At 53.5% G+C, this 21,382-nt stretch overlaps 1 protein-coding gene across 1 annotated transcript in view; it reads right to left on the reverse strand.

The window, feature by feature from the left end:
- The window catches only part of LOC140411424 (digestive cysteine proteinase 2), an 86,327-nt gene that overhangs the window by 16,911 nt on the left and 48,034 nt on the right, over positions 1–21,382 (reverse strand). The window contains exons 7-9 of the mRNA XM_072500534.1: positions 20,496–20,689; positions 14,825–14,916; positions 13,100–13,261 (exon numbers count right to left, since the gene is read on the reverse strand). Of these exons, the coding sequence (XP_072356635.1) occupies positions 13,100–13,261; positions 14,825–14,916; positions 20,496–20,689 (448 nt within the window). The remainder of the gene's footprint in view (positions 1–13,099; positions 13,262–14,824; positions 14,917–20,495; positions 20,690–21,382) is intronic.

Here is a 21,382-nt window from a genome sequence, read left to right on the forward strand (position 1 = left end):
GCGCCTAAAACTCATCTGTGCCCTGCACCCGTGCCAACTTACTCAGTGTCTAATTGTTTGGCCTTACGGGCCCTTTGACTACGTCTACGTGGTTCCCCAGACGGTACAGCAGAACTGGAGGTGGACTCCTGTGATTCCTGCCCTCTGACACTGGATCCCTTTGGCGGCCGTTTCCTGGGGCGTCCTGGCCTAGATGGGCCAGGCTGCGGCCCGGGGCGACTGGGATGGCGAGCTGCCAGCCTGTCCTGCCCGTTGCCCACCCGATGCACCTGGGACGGAAGGGGGGGAGTCCGAGGTGTCGCGGGTGTACCGGGACCTCCCCTACAGAGGGAGCCGGGACGGACCACACCACCTCCTCCTCCCTCGGGGTGCCCGATGGCCCCCAGGCCTCTACATGGGTGGGGGATGCGAACGGACTGGCCATCCAACGCGCCCCCGACATCTGGCGCTGCCAGTCCTGGAGGCCCGTGCTGGTATCGACAGGGGTCTGCAGGTTTGCAGCCATGGAGCCCAGGGGGTTGTCGAACCCTGTCTGCGACAGTGCGACGCCAGCTCGCACATGGCCACTGGCGCCGATGCCCTCAGCGATGGCCTGCTGAGACTGGGCCATGGCCTGCAGAGACTGGGCCATGGCCTGCAGAGACTGGGCTATGGCCTGCTGAGACTGGGCCATGGCCTGCTGAGACTGGGCCATGGCCTGCTGAGACTGGGCTATGGCGTGCTGAGGACTGGGCTATGGCGTTGAGCGCCTCTGCCATCTGGCGCTGGCACTGGCTCATGGCCTCTTGTGAGAGGGCAGCCATTTCCTGGGCCACAGGACGCCGCCTGCACGGAAGGCCCCAGGCCTCGCAAACCGTTCCCCATGTCTGACACCGTCGCACCCATTGCCTCCACCGCGGACGCCACCCGTGCGGTGTCAGCCTGGGTGGCACGCATGACCGGGACCACTCCCAGCTCCTGGACGCGGGTGGACTCCTCCACCTGCGACCGCAGCCGCCGCAAGCCACCCGTCACCCTATTCGCTCGTCTCCATGTCGATGGTTGCATCGGATCTATGTGTGGGTGTGGTAACTGCAGGAACCCGGGATCCATCTGGGCGGCAGATGTTCGCTTGGCCTGGGCTGCCCTCCGACCGCCCGGTCCCTCTGCTGCTCCTACCTCCACCTGCTGTACCGGGACGGCTGTGTTGTGCGCACCAGTGAGTGTACCAGACGCCTCATCACTAAAGTGCCCAACCGTGGTGAGTGTTTCTGCGATGGTGGAGGGTGTTGGTGACAGCAGTGGCGTTGTGTCGTGCTCTTCGTCCCACTCTGAGTCCATGGCACTTTGGGGTGGGGGTTCGTCTCCACCCATCCACTCTGAGTCACTGTCCGGTATTTCGTCTTCCCGGGTAGGGGTGTCCTGGGTAGTGCTGTCCCGGGTAGTGCTGCCCCGGGTAGTGCTGTCCCGGGTAGTGCTGTCCCGGGTAGTGGTGTCCCGGGTAGGGGTGTCCTGGGTAGTGGTGTCCCGGGTAGGGGTGTCCTGGATAGTGGTGTCCTGGGTAGTGGTGTCCTGGCTCGGATGTGACGGGGGCCTGTGGCTGCCCCCCTCATCGCTGGGTGGTCGCTCCCGCACGTGACGGGGGTGTCGTCTCCCTGTTGCTCCAGGTCTCTCCGTCTCCCGTGGTCTCCGAGGGGCATCCTGCGGGCATCGCATGCTGGAGGGTCCGGGTCTCTCCGTCTCCCGTGGTCTCCGAGGGGCATCCTGCGGGCGTCGCATGCTGGAGGGTTCGGGTCTCTCCGTCTCCCGTGGTCTCCGAGGGGCATCCTGCGGGCGTCGCATGCTGGAGGGTCCGGGTCTCTCCGTCTCCCGTGGTCTCCGAGGGGCATCCTGCGGGCGTCGCATGCTGGAGGGTTCGGGTCTCTCCGTCTCCCGTGGTCTCCGAGGGGCATCCTGCGGGCGTCGCATGCTGGAGGGTTCGGGTCTCTCCGTCTCCCGTGGTCTCCGAGGGGCATCCTGCGGGCGGTCTGCATCTGCGGGGATGGGTGCCTGGACGTTTGGTCCTGCGATACACAATGAAGCATGCATGGTTAGACATCAGGCAGTGATCAGGTGATACGGGAGAGGGGGATATAGGGGAGTATAGGGGAGGGGGGATATGGGGACGGGCTGTTGGTGGCTCACTTGCTCGTGGGGCCCCGACCTCTGCATCAGCAACCTCCCGGTCCTCAGGTCCGCCAGCCAGTTCCAGGGCCCTTTCCTCGTGTACGGTCAGTGGCCTCTCATCAGCGGGCCCTCCTCTAGTCCTCACATGCTCCCTATTGTTGTGTGCGCGCTTCTCCTGGGGAGGGGGGGGGGTGGTGGCAGGGGTAAAAGGCAACAGTGTTAGGCAGGTATATGAATGCACGCCATCGGTTGCGCGTGCATTGCAGAGGTTAAGGTTAGGGCTGGATTCACTTGGGGATATGGGGGAGGGGGGGATATGGGGGAGGGGGGATATGGGGGATATGGGGGAGGGGGGATATGGGGGAGGGGGGGAATATGGGGGATATGGTGGAGGGGGGATATGGGGGATATGGGGGAGGGGGGATATGGGGGAGGGGGGGATATGGGGGAGGGGGGATATGGGGGATATGGGGGGAGGGGGGATATGTGGGGGGGGGATATGGGGAGGGGGGATATGGGGAATATGGGGGAGGGGGGATATGGGGGAGGGGGGAATATGGGGGATATGGGGAGGGGGGATATGGGGGAGGGGGGGAATATGGGGGATATGGGGGAGGGGGGATATGGGGGAGGGGGGATATGGGGGATATGGGGGAGGGGGGGATATGGGGGAGGGGGGATATGGGGGATATGGGGGAGGGGGGATATGGGGAGGGGGGGATATGGGGGAGGGGGGGATATGGGGGAGGGGGGATATGGGGGAGGGGGGGATATGGTGGAGGGGAGGATATGGGGGGGGGGATATTGGGGATATGGGGAGGGGGGGATATGGGGGAGGGGGGGGATATGGGGGAGGGGGGATTTGGGGGAGAGGGGATATGGGGGATATGGGGGACGCTCACCCTGCCTGCTCTGACGAGGTCGTTCACCTTCTTGTGGCACTGGGTGCCTGTCCGTGGTGTTAGGGCCACAGCGGTGACGGCCTCTGCCACCTCCCTCCACAGACGCCGGCTGTGGCGTGGGGCAACTCTGCGGCCGTGCCCGGGATACAGGGCGTCCCTCCTCTGCTCCACCGCATCCAGGAGCGCCTCCACATCGCGTGACTCGAACCTCGGGGCTGAGCGACGGCCAGCCATCAAGTCGGGTGTTGCGGTCGGCTGTTCCGGTCGGGTGGGGGGGAGCTGCGCGGCCTTATGAGCCGTCACGCCGTGCAGCGCGTATGACGCTGCACGGCGTGAACCACTGCGCAAGCGCGGATCCCGTTACGTCGCTGCTAGCCCATTTCGGGCCGCAGACTATCGGCCCATTTTTATGACGTGACGCAAGTGGGATTTGCGCCGTTTTTTGCGCCGATCGGCGGAGTTTCCGCCGATAACGGAGAATTTCGCCCCAGAGGTGTGAGACTAATTGAATAATTAATTTACTAATCAAATTCAAAATGGTTGGACTTCAGGACAAAACTATCGGCAAGAAACTTGTTTAAAAAGACACAAACCTATGGATTAAAGGTGTAGCACCAGTATGTTGTAGGGGTGGAAATGCTGCATTATAGTCAAACTGCATCTTGAGTTGAAGTCACTGAGAAACAAGGCAAACTTTCAAGCACTGAAATACGAACATATAACCAGAATTAGCAGCAGAGGTTGGCCATTAGCCCTTCGAGCCTGCTCTGCCATTTGATAAAATCATGCCTTATCTTGTTAAAAAAAATCTTTTTATTCTCCTCATTTTCAACATTTTCAACAATAAGCAACCAAAGGAAAAACAAACAAAAACAAAAACAATTCCCCATTCACGCACCCCATTCAATGTACAGACCAAAACATCCACCCGTACATTCCAGGTAAAAAACACAAATGAACAATCAATCCGTAAACAGTGCAACCAATGACAACAATACCGCCGACCCCCCCTTCTCCCCCCTAATGTTCAATGGCAACCAATTCTCGGGAGTGTATAATAAACAGCCCTCATACATTGTGAAAGACTTCCTTCATCCCCTTCAGCTGAGACTTCACATTCATTTTTTTAAAAATAATTTTTATTAGGATTTTCACAAAATATCAACAACAGAATGAAAAAGGAACCCAATAGAATTAAATACAGAACAAAGTAAAACAACCCCCGTACCCCCCTCCCCCTACACATAAATAATAAATTAACACCCCGAGTTAACACGAAGCAAACATAGCAAATATATACACCCCCTCAGGTCCCCCAGGGTAAATAAAATAGAACCACCCCCCCCCCACCCCCCCACTCCCCGGGTTGCTGCTGCTGCTGACCATTGTCTGCCGTTCTGCCAGGAAGTCCAAGAACGGTTGCCACCGCCTAAAGAATCCTTGTACCGATCCCCTTAAGGCGAATTTCACCCTCTTCAATTTAATAAACCCCGCCATATCGTTGATCCAGGATTCCACGCTTGGGAGCTTCGCATCCCTCCACTGAAAAAGAATCCTTCGTCGGGCTACCAGGGACGCAAAGGCCAGAATACCGACCTCTTTTGCCTCCTGCACTCCCGGCTCCCCTGCAACGCCAAATATTGCGAGCCCCAAGCCTGGTCTGACCCTGGATCCTACCACCCACGACACCGTCCTTGCTACGCCCTTCCAAAATTCCTCCAGCGCTGGGCATGCCCAGAACATATGGGTGTGATTTGCGGGGCTCCCTGAACACCTAACACACCTGTCCTCACCCCCAAAGAACCTGCTCATCCTTGTCCCGGTCATGTGTGCCCTGTGCAGCACCTTAAACTGTATGAGGCTGAGCCTCGCACACGAAGAGGAAGAGTTCACCCTCCCTAGGGCATCTGATAACGTCCCCTTTTCGATCTCCTCCCCTACTCCTCCTCCCACATACCTTTCAACTCCACCACCGAGGCCTCCTCCTCCTCCTGCATCACCTGGTAAGTTTCCGAGATCTTCCCCACTCCAATCCACCCCCCCCCCCCCCCCGAGAGCACCCTGTCCTGTACTGTGCGTGGCAGCAGCCGCAGGAATTCCACCACTTGCCGCCTGGCAAACGCCCTTACCTGTAAATATCTGAAGGTGTTCCCCGGGGGAGCCCATACTTCTCCTCCAGTTCACCCAGGCTCGCGAACTTCCCATCCACAAACAGGTCCCCCAACTTTCTTATCCCTGCCCTGTGCCACCCCGAAAACCCTCTATCTATTCCCCTGGGACAAACCAGTGGTTCCCCCGTATTGGGGTCAACACTGAGGCCCCAACTTCCCCCCTGTGTCACCTCCACTGCCCCCAGATTTTGAGGGTAGCCGTCATTGGAGGGAGCGGCAGCGGCGCCGTTGTCAGCGCCTCCAGACTCGTACCCTCACAAGACGCCGTCTCCAGCGTCTTCCACGCAGCCCCCTCCCCCTCCATCACCCACTTGCGCACCATCGCCGCATTGGCGGCCCAGTAGTACCCTCAGAGGTTGGGCAGTGCCAGCCCCCCCTATCCCTACTCCGCTCCAGGAACACCCTTCTCACCCTCGGAGTCACTCGCACCCACACAAACCCCGTTATGCTCCTGTTGACCCGCCTAAAGAAGGCCTTCGTGATAAACATGGGGAGGCACTGGAACAGGAACAAAAACCTTGGGAGCACCGTCATCTTAACTGACTGTACCCTACCCGCCAGGGACAGCGGGAATGTGTCCCACCTCTTGAACACCTCCTCCATTTGCTCCACCAGCCTCGTGAAATTAAGTCTATGCAGGGCCCCCCAGCTCCTGGCCACCTGGACCCCCAAGTACCTGAAGCTCCTCTCCGCCCTTTTTAGAGGGAGCTCGCCAATCCCCCTCTCCTGGTCCCCTGGGTGAACCACGAACAAGTCGCTCTTCCCCATGTTGAGTTTGTACCCTGAGTAATCCCCGAACTCTCTGAGGATCCTCATTACCTCCGGCATTCCCCCCATCGGGTCCGTCACATATAGCAGCAGGTCGTCCGCATAGAGCGACACCCAATGCTCCTCCCCGCCCCGCACCAGCCCCCTCCAGTTCCTCGACTCCCTCAGTGCCATAGCCAGGGGTTCAATCGCCAGTGCGAAGAGCAGGGGGGACAGGGGACACCCCTGCCTCGTCCCTCGATGCAACCAAAATTACTCAGACCTCCTCTTGTTCGTGGCCACACTCGTACAACATCCTAACCCACCTGACAAACCCCTCCCCAAACCCGAACCTCTTCAGCACCTCCCACAAGTACCCCCACTCTACCCTATCGAAGGCCTTCTCAGCGTCCATCGCCATCACTATCTCCGCCTCCCCCTCCCTCGCCGGCATCATAATAATGTTCAGGAGCCTCCGCACATTCGCGTTCAACTGCCTCCCCTTCACGAATCCCGTCTGGTCTTCGTGGATGACCTGCGACACACAATCCTCAATTCTCGTGGCTAAGACCTTCGCCAGCACCTTGGCATCTACATTTAACAACAAAATCAGCCTGTAAGACCCACACTGCAGGGGATCCTTGTCCCGCTTCAGGATCAAGGAGATCAGTGCCCAGGACATCGTCGGGGGCAAAGCCCCCCCCCTCCCTTGCCTCATTGAAGGTCCTAACCAGCAACGGGCACAACAGGTCCACATATTTCTTGTAGAATTCGACCGCGAAACCGTCGGGCCCCGGTGCCTCCCCCGCCTGCATGCTCCCTATCCCTTTGGCCAGCTCCTCCAGCCCAATCGGGGCCCCCAATCCCGCTACCAGTCCCTCCTCCACCTTCGGAAACCTCACTTGCCCCAGAAAGCGGTCCATCCCTCCCTCCTCCCGTGGGGGCTCGGACCGATACAATTCCTCATAAAAGTCCCTGAAGACCCCATTGATGTCAACCCCACCCCGCACCACCCTCCCTCCCCTATCCTTAACTCCCCCGATCTCCCTAGCTGCGTCCCGCTTCCGAAGTTGACGCGCCAGCATCCGACTTGCCTTTTCCCCATATTCATAAATCGCCCCCTGGGCCTTCCTCCACTGCACCTCTGCCTTCCTGGTGGTCAACAGATCGTATTCGGCCTGGAGGCTACGCCTCTTCCTCAACGGTCCCTCCTCCGGCCCCTCCGCATACCTCCTGTCTACCCTCACCATCTCCCCCACCAGCCTCTCCCTCTCCCTCTGCTCTCTCCTCTCCTTGTGGGCCCTAATGGAGATCAGCTCTTCCCTAACCACCGCCTTCAGCGCCTCCCATACCATCCCCACTCGGACCTCCCCGTTATCGTTGGCCTCCAGGTATCTCTCTTTGCTTCCTCGGACCCGCTCACTCACCTCCTCGTCCGCCAACAGCCCCACCTCCAAGCGCCACAACGGGCGCTGGTCCCTCTCCTCCCCCAGCTCTAGGTCTACCCAATGCGGGGCGTGATCCGAAATGGCTATCGCCGAGTACTCGATATCCTCTACTCTCGCTATCAGCGCCCTACTTATAATAAAGAAGTCAATCCGGGAATAAGCCTTATGAACATGTGAGAAGAATGAAAATTCCCTAGCCCCCGGCCTTGCAAATCTCCAAGGGTCCACCCCTCCCATCTGGTCCATAAACCCCTCAGCACCTTAGCCGCCGCCGGCTTCCTACCCGTCCTAGACATGGAGCGATCCAGTGCCGGATCCAACACCGTGTTAAAGTCCCCCGCCCCCCCATTATCAGGCCCCCCACTTCCAAGTCCGGGATCTGACCCAACATGCGCCGCATAAAACCTGCATTGTCCCAGTTTGGGGCATACACATTGACCAGCACCACCCTCTCCCCTTGTAGCTTACCACTTACCATTACGTACCTGCCGCCATTGTCTGTCACAATGCTCGACGCCTCGAACGACACCCTCTTTCCCACCAGGATCGCCACGCCCCCGATTTTTGGCATCCAGCCCCGAATGAAACGCCTGGCCTCCCCACCCCTTCCTCAATCTTACCTGGTCTGCCACCTTCAGGTGTGTCTCCTGGAGCATGACCACATCTGCCTTCAGCCCCTTCAGGTGCGCGAACACCCGGGCCCGCTTGACCGGCCCGTTCAGTCCCCTTACATTCCAGGTTATCAGCCGGATCGGGGGGCTACCCGCCCCTCTCCCCCGCCGACTAGCCATAACCCCTCCTTGGCCAGCCACGCGCCCGCACCCCACGCCCGGCCCGTTCCCCACGGCGGCAGACCCCCGTCCCAACCCCCTCTACTCGCTCCAGCTCCCCCTTGACCATAGCAGCAGCAACCCAGTTCCCCCCCAAACCTCCCCCCCAGCTAGGATCCCTTCTAGCTGCTTTACTCTCCCCATTGAACTCCCGCAAGTCAGCTAACTCCTGCTGACCCCGGCTACTCCCGCCTCTCCTTCGACTCCTCCCATTGTGGGACATACCCTCCATTACCCATCCACAGGCTCTCCGCCTACCCCTTCCATCCCAAGCGTGGGAAACAACCTTCGCTTCCCCGCCCCGGCCCCGCCCCCTCCAGCCTTCAGGGTGGGAAAAAACCCACGCTTTCCACGTGCCCGGCCCCGCCACTTCTGTCACCGCTCCTTTTACAGGCCCAGTCCCCAGAAGAAACCCAAAACATTGCAAAGGCCCCCCCCCGAACCAAAAATAGGCATAACATATCCACACCAGTCCCCAATCGCCTATCCCGACCCTCAGTCTGTGTCCAGTTTCTCGGCCTGAACAAAGGCCCACGCCTCCTCCGGAGATTCAAAATAATGGTGCCAGTCTTTGTATGTAACCCACAGTTGTGCCGGCTGCAGCATGCCAAACTTCACCCCCTTTCTGTGCAGCACCGCCTTCGCCCGATTGTACCCGGCCCTCTTCTTCGCCACCTCCGCACTCCAGTCCTGGTATATTTGAACCTCCGCGTTCTCCCACCTGCTGCTCCTCTCTTTCTTGGCCCACCTGAGCACACACTCCCGATCAGCGAACCAATGAAACTGCACCAGCACCGCCCGCGGCGGCTCGTTAGCCTTGGGTCTCCTCGCCAGCACTCTATGGGCCCCTTCCAGCTCCAGGGGCCCCTGGAAGGACCCCACTCTCATCAGCAAGTTTAGCATGGTGACCACATAGGCCCCCACGTCCGACCCCTCCAGCCCCTCCGGGAGGCCCAGAATCAACAAATTCTTCCGCCTCGACCGATTCTCCATCTCCTTGAACCGTTCCTGCCATTTCTTGTAGAGCGCCTCGTGCACCTCCACCTTTACCGCAAGGCCTAAGATCTCGCCCTCGTTGTCTGAGACCTTTTGTCGGACCTCGCGGATCGCCACGCCCTGGGCCGTCTGAGTCTCCAGCAGCTTGTCGATAGAAGCCTTCATCGGCTCCAGCAGGTCCGCTTTGAGCTCCCTGAAGCAGCGCTGGATAACCTCCTGCTGCTCCTGCGCCCACTGCATCCACGCTGTCTGGTCCCCGCCTGCCGCCATTTTGCTCTTCTTCCCTCGCACCTCCTTTGGGTTCACCACAACTTTTTTAGTAGCCCTGCTCCTGGTCCAAGCCATACACTGTCGGGGAACTATTGCAATCTCCTTCCCACACCAGGAAACGTCGAAAAAATGCCATTGGGGGCTCTGAAAAGAGCCCAAAAGTCAGTTTTTAGCAGGAGCTGCTGAATGTGCGACTTAGCTCCGCATAGCCGCAACCGGAAGTCGAGACTTCACATTCCGGAGAGTCAAACAAATTCAAGTAGGGCTCCCCCCGCCAAGCAGTGTCACAGGATGGAAAAGCTAACCTCCATCCCAACAGGACCTGCCTTCGGGCAATCAGCGAGGTAAAGGCTAACATCTGCCCCCACACCCGCCTGCTGCCAGAGCCGGCCCGAACCCCCGAAAATGCCTTCTGGAGGCCCTGGTTCCAAGTTCATGAACACTACCCTCGAGGTGACACTGAAAACCTCCACTCAGCAAACCCCTCACATTCCTTGTAACTATCCTAACTGGGGGATCTCTCACCCCCCCCCCCCCCTCACCACTCCCCCCCCCCCCCCCCCCCCGCCCCTCGTATCCACCATCATCATAATTCCGGGCCCTGCCCACTTTGTTTGGCCTGCCCTGTCCCATCAAGCCCCTCCCCCTCCCAGAATCCTCACATCCATTTCCTCTCGAAAACACCTCACCCAGTATCGATCCCCTCCCCCGGCTTTTCACACCTCCTAGGCCCATCGAAACCTGTTCTATCAGGCTCTGATGACCGCAGCCTCTCCCCTCACCACATTCCCATTCTTTGGCCAGCTTGAGCTAGCCAGTGTGGAGGTCTCTGCACAAGCCCCACTCCCCTCCAATCTCTCCCCCCACCCAGTCCCAGGAAATCAAAGAAATCCCCTTCAACACACAACCCCAGTGTAAACACACAAACCCCCAAAGAGCGATCATTGCAAATGAAAATCCCGACTCCTACCTTGTCCAAATAGGCAACCTCAACTCATTTAGCACACATAACAACATGCAGTGAAAAATAGAGCTACATATACTCCTCCACCCCCCTACCCTCAGTCCAAGACCAATCCTTAGTCCCATTTCTCACTTCTGCCACAGTCCTTCTGCCTTCACAAATGCCTCTGCTGCTTCCACCGTCTCAGAATAAAAGTCTTTGGATTTGCAGGTCACCCTCAACTTAGCTGGGTACATTATGCCGCTCCACTCTCTGCTGTTATACAGTGCCTTCTTCACTCTGCCGAAGGTCACCCGCCTCCTCGCCAACTCCACAGTAAAATCCTGGTACATACATATACCAGCTCCAGCCCACTGCACCTCCCGCTTCTGCTTCGCCCAACTCAGGACTTTCTCCATCATGCGGTACCTACGGAAACAAATAATCACAGCTCTTGGCAGCTCATTCGGCTTTGGCTTCGGCCTCCACGCCTAAGAGCCTGATTCAGTTTGTACCAGGAGGGATCTTCCCCCTCCCCCAACAGCACCGCCAACGCCCTGGCAAAATACTCCATCGACCTCGGGCCCTCCACCCGTTCGAGCAGGCCCACGATCCTCAGAGTTTGCCGCCTAGATCTGTTTTCCAGGTCCTCTACTTTGGCTCGCAGACCCTTGTTGGCTTCCACCACCCTCTGCAGCTCCTCACCCATTGAGGTGAGATGATCACTGTGTTGTGACAAGGCCTCCTCCGCTCCCTTCAGTTTCTCTCACCGCACCTCGGCCGGTGTCCTCGACACCGCCGCTTCACCGGGCAATCGCCTCCTCCACCGCACCTTCAATGCTGACATCATCTCCTTCCTCATCATCTCCTTCCTCATCATCTCCTTCCTCATCACCTCCATGTGCTTTGTGAACTGTTTTTCAAGTTCCACAGCCATCACCTTGATCATCTTTTCTGCCGTGAACAGTGCGGCCCGACCCTCTGACCCAGCCTCCGCCATCTTTCCAGTTGCCGAGCCAACCCTTTCACTCAACGGCGAACCTTCACTCGCCCCTTCTTCATGGCAGCTTTCTTTTGGGTTTTGGACATTCTTCTTCCTTATGCTTTCCTGCACTTATTAAAGAAAAATTGCGCCAGGGACCGGGCATTAAATTCTAAAAAAAATCAAACCTCGAGCAGGAGCCTCCAACATGCGGCCTCCTCCTACATGTCGCCACCGGAACTCAAAATCATTCCTTATCTGATTGTGGCCCCAGCTTCACTTCCCCCTCTACCTCCTCTATTCTGTAATTCCCTCGTCAATCAAGACTCTATCTAAATCTGTCTTAAATATATTCGCTGATCTAGCCTTCACTGCTCCCAGGGGAAGGGAATTCCACAGACCAACTACCTTCTGAGAGAAAAATAAATTCCTAATCCCTGTTTTAAGTGGGAGAACCCCTAGTTCTAATCTCTCCCACAAGGGATTCTCTCAGCATCCACCCTGTCAAGTCCCCTCAGGATTTTCTATGTTTCAACAAGATCATCTCTCATTCTTCTAAACTCCATGCATCTATGTCATGAAGAACTACAAAGCTGATCCCTAATATAATGTATTGTGAATGAAGATTGAAGATACTTGAACTTTACAGCACGGAAAGGAGTCATCAGAGAAAGCATTTTGTAGAAAAGCAAACTACTGCAGGTACTCAAAATCTGAAAGCTTGAAATACTCAGCAGGTCTGGCAGCGTCTGTGACAAGAACACAGGATTTTTGTTGTTGTTGAGGGACAGCTGCAGAATCCCTACAGTGCAAAAGGAAGCCATTCAGTTCATCAAGTCTGCATGGCCAATCCACCTAACCTGCACATCTTTGGACTGTGGGAGGAATCCAGAGCGGGATACGGGAAGTACAGACTCCACACGGACAGTCAACCGGGTCCCTGGTGCTGTGAGGTAGCAGTGCTAACCACTGTGCCACCATGCCGAATTAATTGGACTGAAAAGAGTGTAGAGGGATATGGGTGGTTAGGGATAGAAGGAAGCGGCCAAAGTTAATATTATTGGCGCTTGAGTTCATAACAAGAGAGAGGCCGCAGATGATGTGAGGTCCGGGTCCGTGAATGAGCCTGAGATTTTTTTCTGATGGGTGGGGCTTACGGAGGGCATGAGAGTGGTGAATTTGCAGGAAGCGGGAAGAGGTTGAGGTGAAGATTAAAAGCTCCAAGAATGAGTGAGAGGTTGAGGGAGGAAAGGAGGAGGATATTTTGTTCAGAAACCCAAGATGGAATCTGGGAGAAGCGGTGGTGGAACCATAACGATTTTAAAAGGGGAACAGATGTGGAACAGAACAAAGTGCTCAAAGGAGAAGATGCAGGATGAGGAGGGGGAAGAGGCCAGGAAGCAATTTGGTAATAAGGGTCTTACCTCTACTGTAGCATTTTGGGTAGGGCAAAGTGTAACAAGTATAGCGTGGTGTTCAACAAAACATCTTAGTTGGGTAGCATCAAGAGGGTCACCTCCATAAGTCATGATGTTTGGAAAAGGTATAATTGAAGAATTTGATGCTCACTCCCCCGGCCAAATGCATTTCACTAAGGAGCCTTTCAGCTGACCAACGGAAAGTTAAAGGTAGCACAGATTAACCACGGGAAATCTCACTACTGACCTCTCCCATGTAAGAACCATACGATTCTGCATCAGCAATTCCGCCATGTTTCATGATCCATTCAAACGTCTGCCACTCCAGTCCACCATCACATGCATGGTTTCCAAAGCCCCAGGTACAATCTATCAACATTTGCTGTGAAAGAGGAATTAAATCTCCTGTCTGAAATGAAAAAGAGATGACGCCTCAAACAGTGAATTGGGTTTTTCAGGAACAGTGTAGATGTTGCTTATTCAAACGGTTGCTTTCAGGAAACATTGAATTAAGTACTCTATTCTAATATCAGTAGTAGATTGTTTAGGAAAACAACAGAAATACCAGCACTTGGACTAAATTAGTCAATTCGCAATAAAAGTTTCCTCCGTTATAGTACAGCATTTATTCATTTACCTCTCCCATCTCAACATCAAAAGAAGAAATTGGGAAACACTAATTCGATCATCTATTAAAATTAAAATGAAAAAAACAAAATCAGCTGTCCAAATGTGAGTTGAAGTCTAGCAGCTCTAAACTTTTTATTTTTTTAATAAATTTAGAGTACCCAATTCATTTTTTCCAATTAAGGGGCAATTTAGCATGGCTAATTACCTACCCTGCACATCTTTGGGTTGTGGGGGCGAAACCCACACAAACACGGGGAAAATGTGTAAACTCCACACGGACAGTGACCCAGAGCCGGGATCAAGACTGGGACCTTGGCGCTGTGAGGCAGCAGGGCTAACCCACTGCACCACCGTGCTGCCCTAGCTCTAAACTTTGTTGAAGGGTTATCTTTTAACTAACAAAAAAACGTTAACTGTGTCTGAAATTTTGATGGTGCGGATAACTTTTGTTGCGAGATTTTCCAGCCCCCCCCCCGCTGGTGGGATTTTCCAGGCCCCCCGCTGGTGGGATTTTCCAGCCCCCCCGCTGGTGGGATTTGCTAGCTCTCCTGCTGGTGGGATTTTCTAGCCCTCCTGCTGGTGGGATTTTCTAGTCCTCCTGCTGGTGGGATTTTCCAGCCCCCCCCGCTGGTGGGATTTTCTAGCCCTCCTGCTGGTGTGATTTTACAGCCCCCCTGCTGGCGGGATCTTCCAGGCCCTGCGGTGGTGGGATTTTCCAGCCCCCCCCTGGTGGGATTTTCTATCCCTCCTGCTGGTGGGATTTTCCAGCCCCCCCCGCTGGTGGGATTTTCTAGTCCTCCTGCTGGTGGGATTTTCTAGCCCTCCTGCTGGTGGGATTTTCCAGCCCCCCCGCAGGTGGGATTTTCTAGCCCTCCTGCTGGTCGGATTTTCCAGACCCCGCCCCGCTGGTGGGATTTTCCAGTCCCGCTGAAGTCAAAGTAAATTTTTTTAAAGCTTGTTCTGAGTAGGTCTTACCTCTGCATTTTTCACTCATCTGCCCTGATGCCTGGGGGATGGGAGCAGACATATAGCCAATTCTGTGTGTTACTAATTCCACTCATACCTGAAAATAGGAGGTGATTTGAGTTGCCCAGGAGTGGATATTCACACTCATTTGACTGTGCACACATTCAGAGGCACCTCATTGGCCAATTTGTGTTTCCTGCCTGACTTTACTCAGGTCAGGAATTGAGCAAACCATGGCTTGTACCTGATGTTATCGTTGCTTTGCTCGACTGAATGTCATTGCATTAATGTTCAGTACCACTGTGCGGTTGGAAAGTTCATCCATTACATATTCAACAAGCTGCATTGCTGTTCATTTCCTAAATACACAATTCACCTTGAGATAGAGTGCTCCTTCCAAAACACCAGTTGCAGCAAAACTCCAGCACGACCCACACACAGCTTGATCTTTGACAGGGGTCACTGCTCCTGAGACAGATAAATGGTCAAAATTAGGATCTGTCATGAAGATATGCTTATGGCAAATAACGATTTTTAATTCACCAGTGGCCAGAAGAGGTACTGCAACCTAGGCCAGAGTCCGCCGGAATCGGGATAGGGCGCGGCCGGTAGATCCTGGGAGAGGCCTCTTCATGGATTCCAGACAGTCATTACATCTCACGAGATTTAGCGTGATCTCGCTCTGAATTCCACCCACAATTGGCGGGACTCAGACTTGCATAGTTAAAAGAGTTTAACAGCTCAATTAGCTTTGCTACCACTGGATCTAACCGGTACCCGGCATTTATCGGCCTCGCCAATGAGACCCCAGCCGGGTGCCTTTTGCACTGGTCCCCACAAACGGACACTAGGCGGAATGGCACTTGGGGGGGTTGGGGAGGGGGAGGCGGTCCCCCAAGTGATCGGAGGCCTTCGGGTAGTCGGCCTCTGGCCAGATTGGCACCCTGGCACTGCTGGTGTCACCTGGGCACCCTGGGAGTGGCACTGGACACCCTGATAGTGCCAGCCGAGTGTCAGCCTGACACTTCCAGGGGATCGGGCTCGGTTTGCCCTGCCAGTATGTGGTGGGGTGTGGGGGGGGGGGGGGCTCCAGGACCCCCCAACAGGTGAGTTGGGGCATTAAGGGGATCCGGGGGTCGCGTTGGGAGCTCGAGAGATCAGGGTGACATTTTGCATTGGCGAGCAGAGCTCCTCAGTGTAGGAAATGAAGTTAAAATGCAGCCTCCGGGCCGTTCTCCCCCAGGGCTCGGAAACGAAACAGATAGCGGAGCAGTGCTGGGAATGACCCCACTAATCCAGCCCAGAACAGACTCCGTCTTTTTAAAATTAAATCGCACCCTAAATTCTGAGACCGCATGAAGGGACCCAGATCTCCAAGATCCCTGAGGGCATGGCACCCGAAATCTCAAGTGGCCTTTGGGTTGTGCCCCCTCACCCACCTCCCACGTATAAAAAAGATTGCTAACTTCATCTATTCAGTACCCTGATCCAACCAGTTCCTGACAACCTAAAAATTGAGATTGGCACAAAAAAACCCTTAAGTGGCCAATACGTGGCCATTTAAGAACCTTAATAGGGACATGGGTGGGCTTCCCAACCGAGGGGCGTCTGCCTCACTGTGAAATTGGGGCAGGTCTGTTCCCAGATGGAATCCTGTCCATGCAAGGTCCTGTCCCCTCTCCCCCACCCCGCCTCCAAACCTGCCTGGGGATGGAGCATAAATTTCTGGTTCAAATTTGTGAAAGTCGAACCATATTTTTATTATTTTATTTAGATCGGTTTATGTATAATAAAGCTCACCTCTTTAAAGTCAAGAAAACCTGTCTGTTTGGTGAGATACTCACTGAATTGCAAAGTATCCTTTTCAAACAAATAAAGCCTTTTGTGGGGAAACAAAGAAAGGGAAATGAGGAGAGACATTCAACCCCTCCCCACTGTCTCCATGTATGGCTGTTCGTCAAATAATATAGGTGGTCTGAAATGGACATAAAGGCTGTGAGATTTGGTTCTGTAATGCTGGTAGTTCAAGAGCTATGGGTGCTAATGTTCACGCTTACCGTGTTGTGGAGGGCATTATGTGTGTTTATCAGAAGTATGGAGAATGGGCAGCATAAAGGACCCTCCCACTTAACCCCACACGCACCTCACAACTATGCTTGCTGTCATTTAACTTGCAGGTTAGTCATTTATTACCTTTTACTAGCTCTTCCTGGGTTTGGGGAGGCTCTGTATTTGCCAGCATTTAGAAAAGTGAGTAAATTCTGCAGGGAGTAGTGGTGGAAGTTGGGAAGCTGCTGGTTGTTACAGTAAATTCTCAGACTGGCATGTCAGTGCAGCGCTTGTATTGTCAGAGATGCTGGTTTTTGAAGGCGTCATGAAGCTAAGGCCTTGGTCATTTGCTATGGTGAATGTAAAAGCACTGTGGGTGTACCCTACCACATGGACTGCAGCAGTTAAGGACAGCGGCTCATCACCAACTTCTCAAGGGCAATTAGGGATGGACAGTAAATGCTAACTTAGCCAGTGACACCAATTTACTAGGAAAGGTGTGGTAGTCGGTATTAGGGGTATTACGGTACCCAGGTTGATGCTGTAAGACCATTGGTGTGGGAGGTACCTGAGACAGCAATATCATTGGTGAAGCCTGCCTGCTGGTTCCGCCCAGTAAGACGGAGTATAAGAGCCTGTGTCTCCCTAGCAGCTGCATTCTGTACCTGCGCTGCTAGGGGAAACATCGAGTCCAACAAAGCCTTCAATTGTCATCCAATCTCGCTGCTGGAATTATTTATCGAGCATCAAAAGGATAATGCAATTCTATGATACATATTGAAAAAGGAAGGTATCCTAGCCAATGTTCATCCCCAAACTGATTGATTAACTCTTCATTCACCTCATTGTTATTTATAGAATTTTGCTGTATGCACATTGATTATTGCATTTGCCAATGTAACAGTGACCACAGTTCAAAATTATTTCAATGGGGGCGAGTGGTTTTTGGGCGGGCATGTGGGCATTATTTTATAAATTTAATTTCTCTCAGTGACTAATAACAGCCCACAGCACCACCAAAAGATATTTATTGGAATTGCAGAAATTATCAATGTGAATGAATTGCTTTTCCGTAACAGGCTAGTTTAAATAGATTAATTTTAAAATTGTACAACATAGAAATTCATTTTAGATCAAGCAAGGTGGATACATAATAGCTCAATATTACGTGGATGGAAAGGTGACCTTTAGCTCCTTTCCTTACTCTGGGATCACCGTTTGGATTCACCGTTTTTCAGACTGCGGAAGAACTGAGGCGTTTTACAAACAAAATGGCGTCGACCCCTCACCGATCCTGTGACCGGTGAGGGGCTAGCAGCCACGCTGAGTAAAACTCCCAGCTCTCACAATATAAACGGCTGGAGAATGGCCGGTTCCGTGGCCGCACATGCGCACGGTGGCGACCTGCAGCCGTCGCCCCGTAAAACATGGCGCCAGCCGTGCACGGACCTGACCTGCCAGATAGTGCCCCCCCCCCCCGGCCACCCTCCACCAGTTCCCCCAGCCCTTGCGGATGCCTCCCAGGCCAGCAGCGTGGCTCCTGCCCGACTGTGGTGGTAGCTCTGGACGCAGTCCGCAGCCCCCATGCTGGGTTCCCGAAGGCTCAGACCACACATCAACAGCGCGGTCAGGAACTCGGCCCATCGGGGCACAGCATTGAGGTGATGCGCTAAGGCGCTCCAATGGCGTGCTGCATGCAACGCAATACAATGACACCATTTCGGAGGGGTGGAGGATAGAAAACCTGCGTCAAACAGGCGCCGTCCCCAATCTCGGCGTCAGAAGAGATTCTTCGTCCGATCGTCAATTCTAAAATTGACGCGGGGAATGGAGAATCCCGTCCTAAGTGTTGACATCAACGGAGAATCCGTGGACTTTTATGACAGTAAAACCAGCGCTGCATTGGACCGATTCCGCTACCGGTAGGGGCTAGCATCGGTGCCATGTGGAACACACTCGATTCCAATGAAAAATGTTGCAGGATACGCTAGGTCGGTGATCGACACTCGGGAGGCTGACAAGCTGCAGCCGCACATACACGATATACTCGCTACACACACTTATTCCAGCCAAAAAATGGCACTGGTTGTGCTAGCGCGCGCCCATACAGCTGATGGGTCAGCTGTGGCCAGAGGGCACCCAGGGGTGTTGCCCTGGGGGGACACCTATAATACCCATGGCACTAGGTTCAAAGCGGGCTGTTAGCGGTGTGTGCAGCTGCATGGCTGCCTTGCCAGCTGCGGCAATGTTGTTAGGTGTCTGTCCACTCTGCCTCCACAGCCCACCTCCTATCCCCCCACTATTCCTCCCAGTCCTGGCAAATGCCCCCCCAGCCAGCGGCACAACTGTCAGCAAACTATGGCGACGTTGGACACTTCCCGTTCCCCTCTCTCTCCCTCAGCAGCCACCACGCTGGCTTCACGATTTTTAAAAGCACAAGTGAACCTCGCCATCTGGAACTCGGCCCACCGGAGGTGGAGAATCGCGGGGGCCCTGAGAATACTGGGTCGGGCCCGCTAATGATATGCAAACGGTGCCTACTGTACCCGTGGAGTGAAATGCATTGACGCCATTTTCGAGTTGATGGAGAATCGTGATTTGGCGTGAAATTGGCACCTGCCGCGATTTTGGCATCTGAAGCTATTCTCCGCCAAATCGCATTTCCCGATTTCATCGTCAGCTCACGAAGAATCCCGCCCATGGTTGGGAAATTGCTTGAATGGTGGGCGACAGAGGGTGGCCATAATGGGTAATTACTCTCATTGGCAGGAGGTGACCACAGGGAACTGTGCTGGGGCCTCAAATCTTCATACTACTCATTAATGACTTGGATGATGGCATAGAAAGTCATGTATCCAAATTTGTGGATGATACAAAGTTAGGTGGCATTGTAGGCAGCCTAGATAATGGCATAAAATTGAAAGGAGATATTGACAGAACAGGCAAATGGGCAAAATTGTGGCTGACTTAACGTCAGCAAGTGTGAGGTTATCCATTTTGGACCAAGAAAGGATAGAGCAGCGTACTTGCAAAATGGAAAGAGATTAGGTACAGTGTATGTCCAAAGAGACTTGAGGGTTCAGGTGCATAGGTCCTTAAAATGCCAGGAACAAGTGCAGAAAATAATCAAAAAGGCTAATGGAATGCTCACCTTTATATCTAGAGGACTGGAATATAAAGACACGGGTTATACAAAACCTTGGTTAGACCCCATTTGGAGTACTATGAGCCATTGTGGGCACCACACCTTAGGAAACATATTTTGGCCTTGGAGGGAGTGCAACGTTGCTTTACAAAAATTGTACCTGGATTGCAGGGGTTGAGTTACAAAGAGAAATTAGTCAAATCAGACCTGTTTTCACCAGAACTTACAAGGTTATGGGGTGATCTGATCAAAGTATTCAAGATATTAACTGGGAAAGACGGGGTAGATAAAGATAAACTATTTCCACTGGTTGGAGATTCTAAAACTAGGGGGCATAGTCTATAAATTAAGGCTAGTCCATTCAGGAGAGATGTTGGGAAGAACCTCTTCACTAATAAGGTGGCAGAGTTTTGGAATTCTCTCCCACAAACTGCATGTTGAAGCTAGATCAATTGTTAATTTTAAATCTGAGATAGATAGATTATTGTTAATCAGGGGATATGGGCCAAAGGCAAGTATATGGAGTTAGGCCACAGATCAGCCATGATCTCATTGAATGCCAGGACAGGCTCGAGGGGCTGACTGGTCTACTCCTGTTCCTATGCTCGGATTTTACCTATGGGATAATGGAAAGCTGAAATCTTTTGTTTCAAGGTCTACAAATAAGTCACTAAATCTAGTTCTCCTGATAGGGGTTGATGGAGGTTGTGGGGGGGGGGGGGGGGGGGGGGCGGGTGCAGTGGATGGTGGGGGCTGGGGGGTGCAGACTGGATAGTTCAAGTCAATCATCATGTTTTATACGTTCCTCAACCAGATTATTAGCTTTTCCCTCCCATTGAACAGAACTACATACCGTACAACCTCCAGTCCACACTAAGAGGGGCAACAACTGAGACGTAACGCTCAACAGGATAAGGCTGCCCATTATTTAGTGAGGTTCTCTTCAGCCTCCCTCTCATAGCTGCAGTCTCATCCACAGTTCGGTCAGCGAGATGATTAACTTCCATTTTATAGGTTAGATTTGCCCGATTCATTGAATGGATATACCTTCAAAACAGATGAATAAAATTGTTACCTTACGGAATCGATGACCACACATTATCGCCATGACTTGATTGAGGCAAAAAGGGAAGGTTATAAATGGATGTTAAAACATAGCTGACTTTATCTACAGGTGGTGTTATTAATGGTTTAACTTGTTAACTCTTTACATCCCAGTCAATATACATATCCTTACAGTTCTAAATAATGCCGTGGAATCTTTTACACCCACCAGAGAGGGTTTAACGCCCAATGGGTTGGCACCTTTGACAGTCCAATATTCCCTCAGTGTCCGGCTATGCTGATGTTGCTTCCCTTACAGCAGAGAACACTGAGGGGCGACCAGATTAAGGTGTACGAAATTATGAGGTGTCAATAACCAGGGAGGGTAGATTTAATTCACAGATTTAAGATAGGGGGAAGGAAGTTTAGAGAAGATTTGGGGAAAAACCTTTTCACCCAGAGGGTGTTTTGAATCTGGAACTCACTGTCTGAAAAGGTGGTGGAGGCAGAAACCCTCACAACATTTAAGAAGCGGTCAGATGAGCACTTGAAACGCTATAGCCTACAAGGCTACGGACCAAGTGCTGGAAAATGGGATTAGAATAGATAAGTGCTTGATGGCCGCACAGACACAATGGGCCAAAGGGCCTCTTTCTGTGCTGCAAAACTCTATGACTCTAAACGGAACTGGAATGT

This window comes from Scyliorhinus torazame, chromosome 1 (assembly GCF_047496885.1).
Source record: "Scyliorhinus torazame isolate Kashiwa2021f chromosome 1, sScyTor2.1, whole genome shotgun sequence".
Lineage (NCBI taxonomy): Eukaryota > Metazoa > Chordata > Chondrichthyes > Carcharhiniformes > Scyliorhinidae > Scyliorhinus > Scyliorhinus torazame.